A 12,818-nucleotide genomic window follows, 5' to 3' on the forward strand; every position below is an offset into this window, starting at 1 on the left:
AAAAACTGCCTAGAGAAAAATGACAACGAAAATACGACAATCCAAAACCTACGGGATGCAGCAAAAGCAGTTCTCAGAGGGAAGTTTATAGCAATATAATCCTACCTCAAGAAACAAGAAAAGGGCTTCCCTGGTGGAGCAGTGGTTGAGAGTCCGCCTGCCGATGCAGGGGACATGGGTTCGTGCCCTGGTCCGGGAAGATCCCACATGCCGCGGAGCGGCTGGGCCCGTGAGCCATGGCCGCTGAGCCTGTGCGCCCCGAGCCTGTGCTCTGCAACGGGCAAGGCCACAACAGTGAGAGGCCCACATACTGCAAAAAAAAAAGAAAGAAACAAGAAAAATCTCAAACAAACAATCTAACCTTACACCTAAAGGAACTAGAGAAAGAAGAACAAACAAAACCCAAAGTTAGTGGAAGGAAAGAAATCATAAAGATCAGAGCAGAAATTAAAGAAACAGAAACAAGAAAAACAATAGCAAAGATCAATAAAACTAAAAGCTGGTTCTTTGGGAAGATAAACAAAACTGATAAACCTTTAGCCAGACTCATCAAGAAAAAGAAGGAGAGGACTCAAATCAATAAAATCAGAAATGAAAAAGGAGAAGTTACAACAGACACCACAGAAATACAAAGCATCCTAAGAGACTACTACAAGCAACTCTATGCCAATAAAATGGACAACCTGGAAAAAATGGACAAATTCTTAGAAAAGTATAACCTTCCAAGACTGAACCAGGAAGAAACAGAAAATAGGGATAGACCAATCACAAGTAATGAAATTGAAACTGTGATTAAAAATCTTCCAACAAACAGAAGTCCAGGACCACATGGCTTCACAGGTGAATTCTAACATTTAGAGAAGAGCTAACACCCATCCTTCTCAAATTCTTCCAAAAAACTGCAGAGGACGGAACACTCCCAAACTCATTCTACAAGGCCACCATCACCCTGATACCAAAAACAGACATAGATATTACAAAAAAAGAAAATTACAGACCAATATCACTGATGAGTATATATGCAGAAACCCTCAACAAAATACTAGCAAACAGAATCCAACAACACATTAAAAGGATCATATACCACGATCAAGAGGGATTTATCCCAGGGATGCAAGGATTCTTCAATATACATAAATTAATAAGTGTGATAAACCACATTAACAAATTAAAGAATAAAAAGCATGTGATTATCTCAACAGATGTAGAAAAAGCTCTTGACAAAATTCAACACCCATTTATGATAAAAACTCTCCAGAAAGTGGGCATAGAGGGAACCTACCTCAACATAATACAGCCCATATACAACATACCCACAGCAAACATCATTCTCAATCGTGAAAAACTGAAACCATTTCCTCTAAGATCAGGAACAAGACAAGGATGCCCACTCTCGCCACTATTATTCAACATAGTTTTGGAAGTCCTAGCCATGGCAATCAGAGAAAAAAAAGAAATAAAAGGAATCCAAATCTGAAAAGAAGAAGTAAAGATGTCACTGTTTGCAGATGACATGATACTATACCCAGACAATCTGAAAGATGCCACCAGAAAACTACTAGAGTTAATCAATGAATTTGGTAAAGTTGCAGGATACAAAATTAATGCACAGAAATCTCTTGCATTCCTATACACTAACAATGAAAGATCAGAAAGAGAAATTAAGAAAACAATCCCATTCACCACTGCAACAAAAAGAATAAAATACCTAGGAATAAACCTACCTAAGGAGATAAAAGATCTGTACTCAGAAAACTATAAAACACTGATGAAAGAAATTAAAGATGACACAAACAGATGGAGAGATATACCATGTTCTTGGATTGGAAGAATCAATATTGTGAAAATGAGTATACTACTCAAAGCAATCTACAGATTCAGTGCAATCCCTGTCAAATTACCAGTGGCATTTTTTACAGAACTCGAACAAAAAATCTTAAAATTTGTATGGAGACACAAAAGACCATGAATAGCCAAAGCAATCTTGAGGGGAAGAAAATGGATCTGGAGGAATCAGAGTCCCTGACTTCAGACTATACTACAAAGCTACAGGAATCAAGACAATCTGGTACTGGCACAAAAACAGAAATATAGATCAATGGAACAGGATAGAAAGCCCAGAGATAAATCCACTCACCTATGGTCAACTAATCTATGACAAAGGAGGCAAGGATATACAATGGAGAAAAGACAGTCTCTTCAATAAATGGTGCTGGGAAAACTGTGCAGCTACATGTAAAAGAATAAATTTGAAACACTCCCTAACACCATACACAAAAATACACTCCAAATGGATTAAAGACCTAAATTTAAGACCAGACACTAAAAAAACAGAGGAAAACATAGGCAGAACACTGTATGACATAAATCTTTTTTGACCCACCTCCTTGAGTAATGGAAATAAAAATAAAGAAATGGGACCTAGGGGCTTCCCTGGTGGCGCAGTGGTTGAGAGTCTGCCTGCCAATGCAGGGGACATGGGTTCGTGTCCCGGTCCGGGAAGATCCCATGTGCCGCAGAGCGGCTGGGCCCGTGAGCCATGGCCGCTGAGCCTGCGTGTCCGGAGCCTGTGCTCCGCAACGGGAGAGGCCACAACAGTGAGAGGCCCGCGTACCGAAAAAAAAAAAAAAAAAAAAAAGGGACCTAATGAAACTTAAAAGCACGTGCACAGCAAAGGACACTATAAACAAGATGAAAAGACAACCCTCAGAATGGGAGAAAATATTTGCAAATGAATCAATGGACAAAGGATTAATCTCCAAAATATATAAACAGCTCAATATTAAGAAAACAAACAACATAATCAAAAAACAGGCAGAAGACCTAAATAGCCATTTCTTCAAAGAAGACATACAGATGGCCAAGAGGCACATGAAAAGCTACTCAACATCACTAATTATTAGAGAAATGCAAATCAAAACTACAATGAGGTATTTCCTCACACTGGTTAGAATGGGCATCATCAGAAAATCTACAAACAACAAATGCTGGAGAGGGTGTGGAGAAAAGGGAACCCTCTTGCACTGTTGGTGGGAATGTAAATTGATACAGCCACTATGGAGAACAGTATGGAGGTTCCTTAAAAAACTAAAAATAGAATTACCATATGACCCAGCAATCCCACTACTGGGCATATACCCAGAGAAAACCATAATTCAAAAAGACACATGTACCCCAATGTTCATTGCAGCACTATTTACAGTAGCCAGGTCATGCAAGCAACCTAAATGTCCATCGACAGAAAAATGGATCAAGAATATGTGGTACATATATACAATGGACTATTACTCAGCCATAAAAAGGAATGAAATTGGGTCATTTGTAGAGACGTGGATGGACCTAGAGACTGTCATACAGAGTGAAGTAAGTCAGAAAGAGAAAAACAAATATTGTATATTAACGCATACATGTGGAACCTAGAAAAATGGTATAGATGAACCGAATTGCAAGGCAGAAATAGAGACACAGATGTAGAGAACAAACATATGGACACCAAGGGGGGAAAGTGGGGGTGGGGTGCGGTGGTGGTGGGATGAATTGGGAGATTGGAATTGACATGTATACACTAATATGTATAAAATAGATAACTAATAAGAACCTGCTATATAAAAAAGTAAAATAAAATTCAAAAAAAGAATATATAATCTTTTGTATGTATTCAATATTACGTGAACATTAAATGAATATAATGCAAAAACAAACAAACAACCCAATTAAATAATGGAAAGGGGACCTGAATAGACATTTTTCTAAAGAAGACATACAGATAACCAACAAACACATGAAAAGATGCTCACCATCACTGATCATCAGGAAATGCAAATCAAAACACAATGAGATATTACCTCACACCTGTCAGAATGGCTATCATCAAAAAGACAACAAATAACAAGTGTGGGCGAGGATGTGGAGAAAAGGGATCCCCTGTGCACTGTTGGTGGGAATGTAAATTGATGCAGTCACTGTGGAAAACAGTATGGAGATTCCTCAAAAAAATAAAAATAGAACTACCATAAGATCCAGCGATTCCATTTCTGGGCATTTATTTGAAATAAACAAAAACACTAATTTGAAAAGATTATGCATGCCTATGTTCATTGCAGCATTACTTACAATAGTCAAGACATGAAAGCAACCTAAATGTCCACCAACAGATGAATGGATAAAGATGTGGTTTGGACGAAGCGAGAGAGTGGCATGGACATATATACACTACCAAATGTAGAATGGATGGCTGGTGGGAAGCAGCTGCATAGCACAGGGAGATCAGCTTGGTGCTTTGTGACCACCTAGAGGGGAGGGATAGGGAGGGTGGGAGGGAGACCCAAGAGGGAGGGGATATGGGAATATGTGTATACGTATGGCTGATTCACTTTGTTGTACAGCAGAAGCTAACGCACCATTGTAGAGCAATTATACTCCAACAAAGATGTTGAAAATAAAAAAGATATGGTTTGTGTACACACACACACACACACACGTGTGCACACGCAGTGGAATATTTACTCAGCCACAAAAAAGAATGAAATCTTGCCCTCTGAAAAATATGGATGGACCTAGATGGTATTATGTTAAGGGAAGTAAGTCAGAGAAAGACAAATACCATATGATTTCACTTATGTGAAACATAAAAAAACAAATGAACAAACATAACAAAACAGAAACAAACTCAAACTGGTGGTTGCCAGAGGGGTGGTGGGGTGGGGGGAAGAATGAAATATGTGAGGGAGATTCAAAATTCCAGTTATAAAATAAATAAGTCACAGGGATGTAATGTACAGCACAGGGAATATAGTCAGTAATACTGTAATAACTTTGTATGGTGACAGATGGTAGCTAGACTTATCGTGGTGATCATTTTGTAATGTATAAAAATATCTAATCACTATGTTGTACACCTGGAACTTATGTAATTTTGTAAGTCAACTATACTTCAAATAAAAAGTAAAAAATGAAAATCCCTCCCCCCCAGAAAAGAACTAACAAATACATTTATAACACCCTCCAGAAAATGGGAACTTTGAAAGGAAGGGAGATTCAATTATCAACCCCTGGAGTCTTTTATGTTTAGCTGTTTCTCCAACTGTATGAGAAAAACAAACTAGATTCGCAATTGTTTTTAGCCATGAACTCTTTCTTTGAATGAAATCTCATGAAATGATCCAATATGTAAAATAGAAAACCATGATCATCAAAAGCAGATTTATTGTTATAGTTTAGTTTCAAAAACAAACAAAGTATCATCCAGTGGTTATGAGGAATCTAGGAAAACCTGTCCCAGTAATGCCAACTTTGAGGTAAAGGGCTGACTAGGGCAGCTGAGAAGTGAGATTTTCTGCTTGGTGGGCTTCTTCTCCCTTGCCCGGTCATAGTTTTCAGGGGAGGACAATGTCCCTGGCCCTGTTGGGGGTTCCCATGGCCCTGAGCTCATAGTTTTTTTCTGAAATCTCGACCTATTCCGTTTGGGAGAGTAGAATTCCCTCATCAGATCTTCTACTTCCCACTGCTCTTCCTTCAGCCTCCGGCAACAGTGCAGGGCGGCGGGGTCAATGGGGTGTGCTTCAGTGTTGAAGATGTAACCCCCGGCCCCCAGGATGCACTCCCCGTAGGGGGTTATCACCGCATCGAAGGTGGAGCCATTGTTGTGGATGAAGTTGGTCGGGTCAAACAGCAGGTAGAGGTATTTCACGGTCTCGGCCAGGAAGAAAGACTCCATGCGGTTGTCAAGCTTGTGGTCTCGCAGATCTTTGATCTGCCACGTGGGGGAGGGAAGCAAGTCAGGCCAGCATCAAAGTACAGCAGAAAGGGTCAGGGGACCCTGTCAGGCATTCCCGCTCTGCCACTAGGTGACTGCAGGCCTTTGGGCAAATCACTTAACTTTCCAGAACTTTGCCCTTTTCCCAGCCATCAACATCTCTCACCCAGGTTATCACAATTTTCAACTGGGCTTCCTGCTTCCATCCTTACCCTAAAGTATATTTATATCATAAATCTTACCTGTCACTCCTTCACGGAAAACCCTCTGTTGACATCCCATTGCCCACAGACTAAAATCAAAGTCCTTATCGTGGCCTAACAAGTCCTTGGTGATCTGGCTTCTGCTCCCTCCCTGACCTCATCTCTTCCTGCTCTCTCCCTGGTTCTCGCAGTTCCAGCCACATGGCCTTTCTGTTCTGTGAACAAGCACATGCCCAGCCCGGTTCTTTTCATTGGTGTCCTTGCAACCTGGAGCACTCCTCCTTCAGACGCCCTCCCACTCTTTCACTTCCTTCAGGTCTCTGCTCAAATGCTACCTCATCAGAATGGTCTTCCCTGGCCCCCCTACATGATACAACAATCTCCTAACCCCTTTATCTTACCCTTTTGTGACTCTAAACATTGATCTAATCATTCCCTTCTTAATGATGTAAAAATGTAGCATCATTTACTTAGCTAATCCTCCCTTGACAGACATTAAGGAGGTTACCAAGTTTTCTGCTCTTGTAAACAACGAATTAGGAGTCCTTATGAAGAGAGATTCATACTGAGTTTACAGTCAGGGATGAGTAAGTTTACTTGCTACAAATATTTATTTTAGCTTCTCAGAATTAGCAATACATTTTCTTAAATGAAACTAATTCTCAGTAGACATCTATTTTACACCAAAAAAATGTGACTAAAACATGGACTTGATGTACCAAGAATTATTATTCTCTTGCCCTGTTTGCCAAAGGCCAAGGAGTCAGTTGCCTGTTCCCATCATTTGCCTTGGAAGGGCTCCAAAAGACTTCATTTTCATGGAAATAAGTCAAGAGTTCCTAAGGGCCCAACGGGCTCATCCACTTTGGCTTTTCATAAAATACAACATATTAGAAACTAAAACATATCATTGCTTTATATTTCTCCTACACATATAGGTCTTTTCTTTAAAAACATGTATCTATGTTTTACTTACAGATAATCACATTACAACTTTTTGAAAAAGAAGGTTTTTGTTTGTTTTTAATTCCTTACCCTAAAAAAGACCTCTGCAGGCTTTTTGGCAAATAGACTTCCAGGCTATTTGCTTACACATTTGGTTTTTACATGTCTGTAACCACTGTTTATTTCTGTCTTGCCTGCCTGGGTCCTCTCAGGATGTGACATGGCTCTCATCCTTAACCCTTCCAGTCCATTCTCCACAGAGCAGCCAGAGTGATCTTTCTAAAATACAAATCAGAGCATGTCACTGCTCTGCTGTAAATGCTCCCAAGGCTTATCATTCCAAGCAGAACAAAAGCCAAACTCTTCCCCACGACTTATACAAAGCCCTGCACAATCTAGCCCCTGCCTACTTCTGGGGCTGTTATCTCCTCCCACTTTCCTCCTCGTTCACGCCCTCCAGCCACACTGGCCTTCTTTCTGTCTTCCAGATACACATTCTTTGTTTTTTCTACTAAAATGTCAGCTCAGGGGCTTGGTCTTTCTTCATTGCTATAACCCTCAGCCTAGCATAGCGCCTGGCCCGTGAAAGACGCTCAGTAAATATCTGTGAGACCAGTACAGCTGTTCCATTAAGGATCCCTGGGTTTGCAAATAAGGCTATAGGACTCTGTAATTCCCTTCTAGAATCCATTTTACAAGCCTTTTCGCAAAATGTTTCACAATACTCACCCTTGCCAAGTAGCCTATTCCGACAGCTAAAGGATCTATGAAGCAGGGAGAATGCCAAGGGCATGGAGTCAAGACCCCTGGGAACTAATCCTAGCTCCACCTCTACTAGCTCTGTGACCTTTAGCGAGGCTCTCAGCTTCTGCTCCTCAGTCTCCCCATCTATAAAATAAAGGCATTGCTTATATCTCTAAGGTTCCTTCCAGTGCTAATATTCCAGAGGCTCTTTAGCAGCAGGGGGAGACATTTCCCAATTCTTGGGCCCGTGGAAACACTTACTGTGGCAAATCCACATTCCACCTTGCTGATTTTTTCGATGGATTCCACAGCATCTCTTCCGAGTTCTAAGAGGGTGGGGTCCCCCGTGGCACGGTAGAGGTACATGGCGCTCTCAATGAGTTCTGCAAAGTTCAAAGTAGACCTTCCTTCACCCAGTGGCTGGGCAGAGAAGGCTTGGGGACTGCCTGGGCCAGTGAGAGATTCCTTCTCTCCACACCATGTCCACAGGGTCCCAACTAGGGGGAACATGGGACAACTCACTCAATACTGAATCTTCAGAGCCAATATACCCAGTCTGAAGCTTAGTGGACTTAGTGGACCATGGAATCCCATCCCAAGGGAGAGACAGGCAGCCAGGTTCTGGGATAGGGAAGGTGGCAGAGGCGGCTGCCTATCTCCCAATATCTGTTCCCTCCTTCTTCCTTAGTAACAGAAGAGCTAACTTTATCCAAGCACATGGACGCCTAGACTAACAACTATTCCCAGCAGGCAGGTGTGGGATTAAGGTCCCTGCCACCAAAGAGAGTCACGTAAGGCCAGAGAAATAAATTTCTATTTTATCTAAGCTACTACTTTGTATCTGTCACTTACAGCCTAACCTAATCCTAAAACTTAAAAGAGTATGAGCCTGTCATTACAAGGCCCTTTCCAAGATGGGATAGGCCAAAAGATAAAGGTTAAAATACTCAAGAATCAACTTCCAATCTAACAAAGATGCAGCCATCAGTTCTCTGTGCCCAGAACAAGGCAACAGTCTTGCCCTGTTCTACACCACAACTGGAATTTGACGTTCACACATGGGCCCCATCATAAGATGAATACTCGCCAACTAGCCAACAGGAATTGGACCAGATGGGAATATTTATTCCAGAGAAAAGAAAACTTAGCAAAATGTGTTTGTTGCTTTCAGATATCTAGAGAGCTGTTATGGAAAAGATTTGATTTCTAGGGTGGGCCCAGTAGGCAAAAGCTACAGTTCAACAGACTTTCCTACTTCTTCACCTCTTTTTTCTCAGAGAGGAAAGAACACCTCTCCCCTCCCTATACCAATGTCTCCTCCTGATGTTCTACATCCTGTTTCCTCCTAGCCCTTGATCAGTACTTTTCCCCCTTTTGATTTTTTACTGCAAACTCCATTACTTATTTTTGGAGAAAAGATCGCTGCCTATCTCTCCAGTTTTCTCCTACTTCTCTCTCTGTTTACCCCACAGGCCTCTAGACACTGGCTAATCTAATCACTCATATTCTAAGCAAGGATTGGGGCACATTTACTGGTAGATGAACACGCTGTGTGTGTTCAAAGACAGAAAAGATGGTGTCCTCATGGGAAGCCTCTCCTTATGCTTCTCACAGCTGGCTGACTCAGTGCCCAGGGCCAAGTATCTTGTTTCTTGTTTTCTCTTCCTCACACATGGGCCTGTGTATGCTAGTAAATGCTTTAATTTCCTGTATATCTAGCCAACTCTCTAGAAGAGGGTGACAGCCCAAGGTTTAGATTTGGACTTAGGTGGAGGTTAAGCCCTTCAGAGGCTTTTAGGCTAGGTTCTGTGCTCCAGCACTGCTGATCGGATACATGCACCAGAGCGTCAGGGACTAGCCAATCTAATCATAGAATAGTACCTTATCTCCCATTTGCTATTGTTTTGGGATAGGAAGGGTGACTGGTCTAAGACATTTCTGGATTCCTGGCTGTGGTACCTTACTTTCCACTGAGCATTCCTGCAAACAAAACATGTTGCCTCCTTAAGTAGTGAGCCCCCTGTCACTGGTGGTAATCAAACAAAGATGAGATAACCACTTGACAGGGCTATTGCAGGGGGATTTCGATTAGAAGACCTCTCAGGTTCCCTCTAACCTTGAGAATGCACATGTCTAAGTCTTACATTTAGTCCCAATCTCTGTCTTCATTTTATCTATTGGTAACATGGGATCCAATACCATCTGAGTATTTTCTCTTTAAAAAAAAAAAATGCCATGAGAATAAATGCATGAGAAATACTAAAAACAGCAGCCTCTAAGGAGTCAAAAGTGACTAATTTGCTGCTTCCAGTTGCTGCTTTACTCCTGTTTCTGGTCCCCCTCCAAGACTCCTACAGCAATCACTTAGGGGACTACAGGGTTAGAGGAGGAAGGAAGTGGAGCCGAGGATGGCAGGATGGGCAGAACCCATTACAAGGCCCATCCCACAGCTAAAAGGCATTCAGGTAGGAAGAGTCTAAAACAATGGGAATGTAACCTATTTTGGGGGGGAGGGGAGATGACTGTGTGCTGACTCAGCTTCCTTCCTCTGTCCCCCTTTCCCTTCCTCTCCTCACAATGTTTAACTTTCCTTCAGTGAGTCATAAGATCGGAGCTGGAAAGGAACTTAGAAGAGTTCTCAAGTGTGTTGCCCCTTTCTTCTCTACATCTTGACTGCTGACCTGCAAGTGGGGAGGTGGACGAGAAGAGATGATTCACTCCTAAAGTCCATTCCAAAGTTCTAACGTTCCATAGATGCACAACTTATCTGACCTGACCCACTGACTTAACGAAGTGTGCCTCCACGTCTGAAATCCCAATGGCAAGAACTCAAAAGGCGTCAGCCTGGCTTTTTCCATCTCACTTGCTTGTCTGGGTTTGAAAGAGCATAAGATGTAATTAGGAGACCTGGGTTCCAGTCCTAGCTCCTATACTTAACAGCCTTGGGCAAGCCATTTCAACCCACCAGGCTTCCATCTCCTTCTCTGAAAATAAAGGGGATAAATAATTCCTAGAAGGAAAACCATCCAGAGCCACTGGAAGAAGCAGATGGGAAAAAAATGGAGCTGTGAGCACTTGTGAGGCATGGAGCCTCATAGAAATGCGAGGGGTTGGGGTTCTGAGAATCAGAGCCTGTGGGCTGGCAGTAGGCCAGAGATGCTGCTTACCCGGTCGAAGCGGGTAACCCTCTCGCTTCTCCACTGTATATCCCTGAGGAATGTTGTAGAATTCTGGGAGCCCCCCAAACTGCTTCCAGACGGTGTAGTAGTTGAGGAAGGTCCTCATGGCATTGTCAATGTCCCCAATGAGGGTCTGTAGGAGAGAAGTGGTTGTCAGGCAAGCAGCCACCAGGCAGGAAACCCACATACAAAACCCCACACACGGGCTTCCCTGGTGGCGCAGTGGTTGAGAGTCCGCCTGCCGATGCAGGGGACGCGGGTTCGTGCCCCAGTCCGGGAAGATCCCACATGCCGCGGAGCGGCTGGGCCCGTGAGCCATGGCCGCTGAGCCTGCGCGTCAGGAACCTGTGCTCCGCAACGGGAGAGGCCACAACAGTGAGAGGCCCGCGTACACCAAAAACAAAAACAAAAACCCCACACACAACCTCAGGGAAAAGAGGAAGCGAAGGCTTTGGGGCCAAAAAGACCTGTGACCAAACCCAGAGTCGGCCATTTACTCAGTGTGCTGCCTCAAACCAGACACTTAACTTCTCTGAGCCTCGTCTCTAACATGCAAAATACAACGTATATTTTACATTGTTGTGAGGGACAGAGGCTGTATACAATGTCCCTGCCTACCAGTACGTGCTCAGTCAATACTGGCTACTAACTGCTTTTAAGTAGGTAAGTCAGCCATCTGATTCAAAATTCTAAGAATAAGAAAAAGATTGATTGTACTTAATCTCACTCACACCCTACCCCCCAGCAAATAACCATTTTGCATTAGTTTGTAAACATAAGCAAAGATGTATGAGTATGTATTATTTCCCCCACATTAAATACGGCTTATTAAATATACTTTTCTGTAGCTTCCTTTATTCATTTAACAATACATCTCAATTTTTCCATGTAAGTACATAAAGCACTCCCTCCGCCTATTTATTCAGTTGCGTAGTATTCCATTGCTTGGACCACAATTTAATTAGTTCCCTATTGATAGCTAGTTGGCTTGCTTCCAATCTTTTGCTATTTGCTACAATAATCAATGCTGCAATAAATAACCCCATACATATGTCACCTTAAACATATGTGAAGTGTGTCTGTAAGACACATTTCCAGAGTTGGGATTGCTGAATCTGAGAATATATGCACTTGTAATTTTACTAGGTGCTTCTATGTAGCTATTCATATTAGTGTAAGCTCACAGGGAAACAGCTGACCTTCTTGACATCTCCACTGGATGTCTCAAGGATAGAACAAACTTGACAGTTTCCAAACAAAACTATCGGTCCCTTCACTCTCCCGCAAAGCTGCCTCCCTCCTCTCACCTCTCTCCCTTTTCAGTAAACGGCACCACCTTCCACTGATTCCACTCTGGCCAGATACCTGCTGGCCATCCTTGACTCCTCCCTCTTCCCCCACTCCCACATCCATTCCATCAGCAACTCCTATCAATTCTCTCTCTCTAAAACATCAAGAGTTTTCTCTTTATCTCCAGAGCCACCACCTGTTCACCTGCATCTTGCACTGGGATGACCTCAAAGGCCTCCTCACTGGTCCTACCACTTGTCTTCTCCAGTCCACTCTTCCCAAGGCAGCCAGAGTAACTGTCTTACTCAGTGGCTTTCCACAGGCTCAGCTTAAGGTCAAGACACCTCACCATGGCCCTCAAGGTCCTGAGCAATCTGGCCACTGCTGACTTTCCATTGACCGATCTTTCCCTTCCCTGGACTGTGGCCATGCTGCTTTTGTCTCTGATAAACACCCAACTCTTTCCTGCCTCGGGACCTTCACACATCATGTTTCCTCTGCCTGGAACATCGTCCCCCACCCCAGTTCTTCACATATCAGCTTGAGCATCACCACTTCTGAGAGGCCTTCTTATCTAAAGTAAGTCCCCATCCAATATTCTCTCTTTTAGCCTCTAATTTGTTTCCTTCATTGCAACTTATTATTTTATGAATTTGTCTAAGTTTTTCTTTGTGTCTCACCCTCTATCAACTTCACGAGGAC

The 12,818-nt window shown here is 42.7% G+C and overlaps 1 protein-coding gene across 2 annotated transcripts in view; it reads right to left on the bottom strand.

Moving 5' to 3' along the window:
* Window positions 1-5,188: 5,188 nt before the first annotated feature.
* The window catches only part of EDEM2 (ER degradation enhancing alpha-mannosidase like protein 2), a 48,574-nt gene continuing 40,944 nt past the window's right edge, over window positions 5,189-12,818 (bottom strand). For both annotated transcript variants that reach the window (XM_022592583.3, XM_022592582.3), the window contains exons 11-13: window positions 10,815-10,959; window positions 7,909-8,030; window positions 5,189-5,752 (exon numbers count right to left, since the gene is read on the bottom strand). In XM_022592583.3, coding sequence (XP_022448291.1) covers window positions 5,252-5,752; window positions 7,909-8,030; window positions 10,815-10,959 — 768 coding nt within the window. In that variant the 3' untranslated portion in view covers window positions 5,189-5,251. The remainder of the gene's footprint in view (window positions 5,753-7,908; window positions 8,031-10,814; window positions 10,960-12,818) is intronic.

This window comes from Delphinapterus leucas, chromosome 15 (genome assembly GCF_059928025.1).
Source record: "Delphinapterus leucas isolate spDelLeu-1000000601 "Yukka" chromosome 15, BTC_Dleu_Yukka2, whole genome shotgun sequence".
In the NCBI taxonomy this organism is placed as follows: domain Eukaryota; kingdom Metazoa; phylum Chordata; class Mammalia; order Artiodactyla; family Monodontidae; genus Delphinapterus; species Delphinapterus leucas.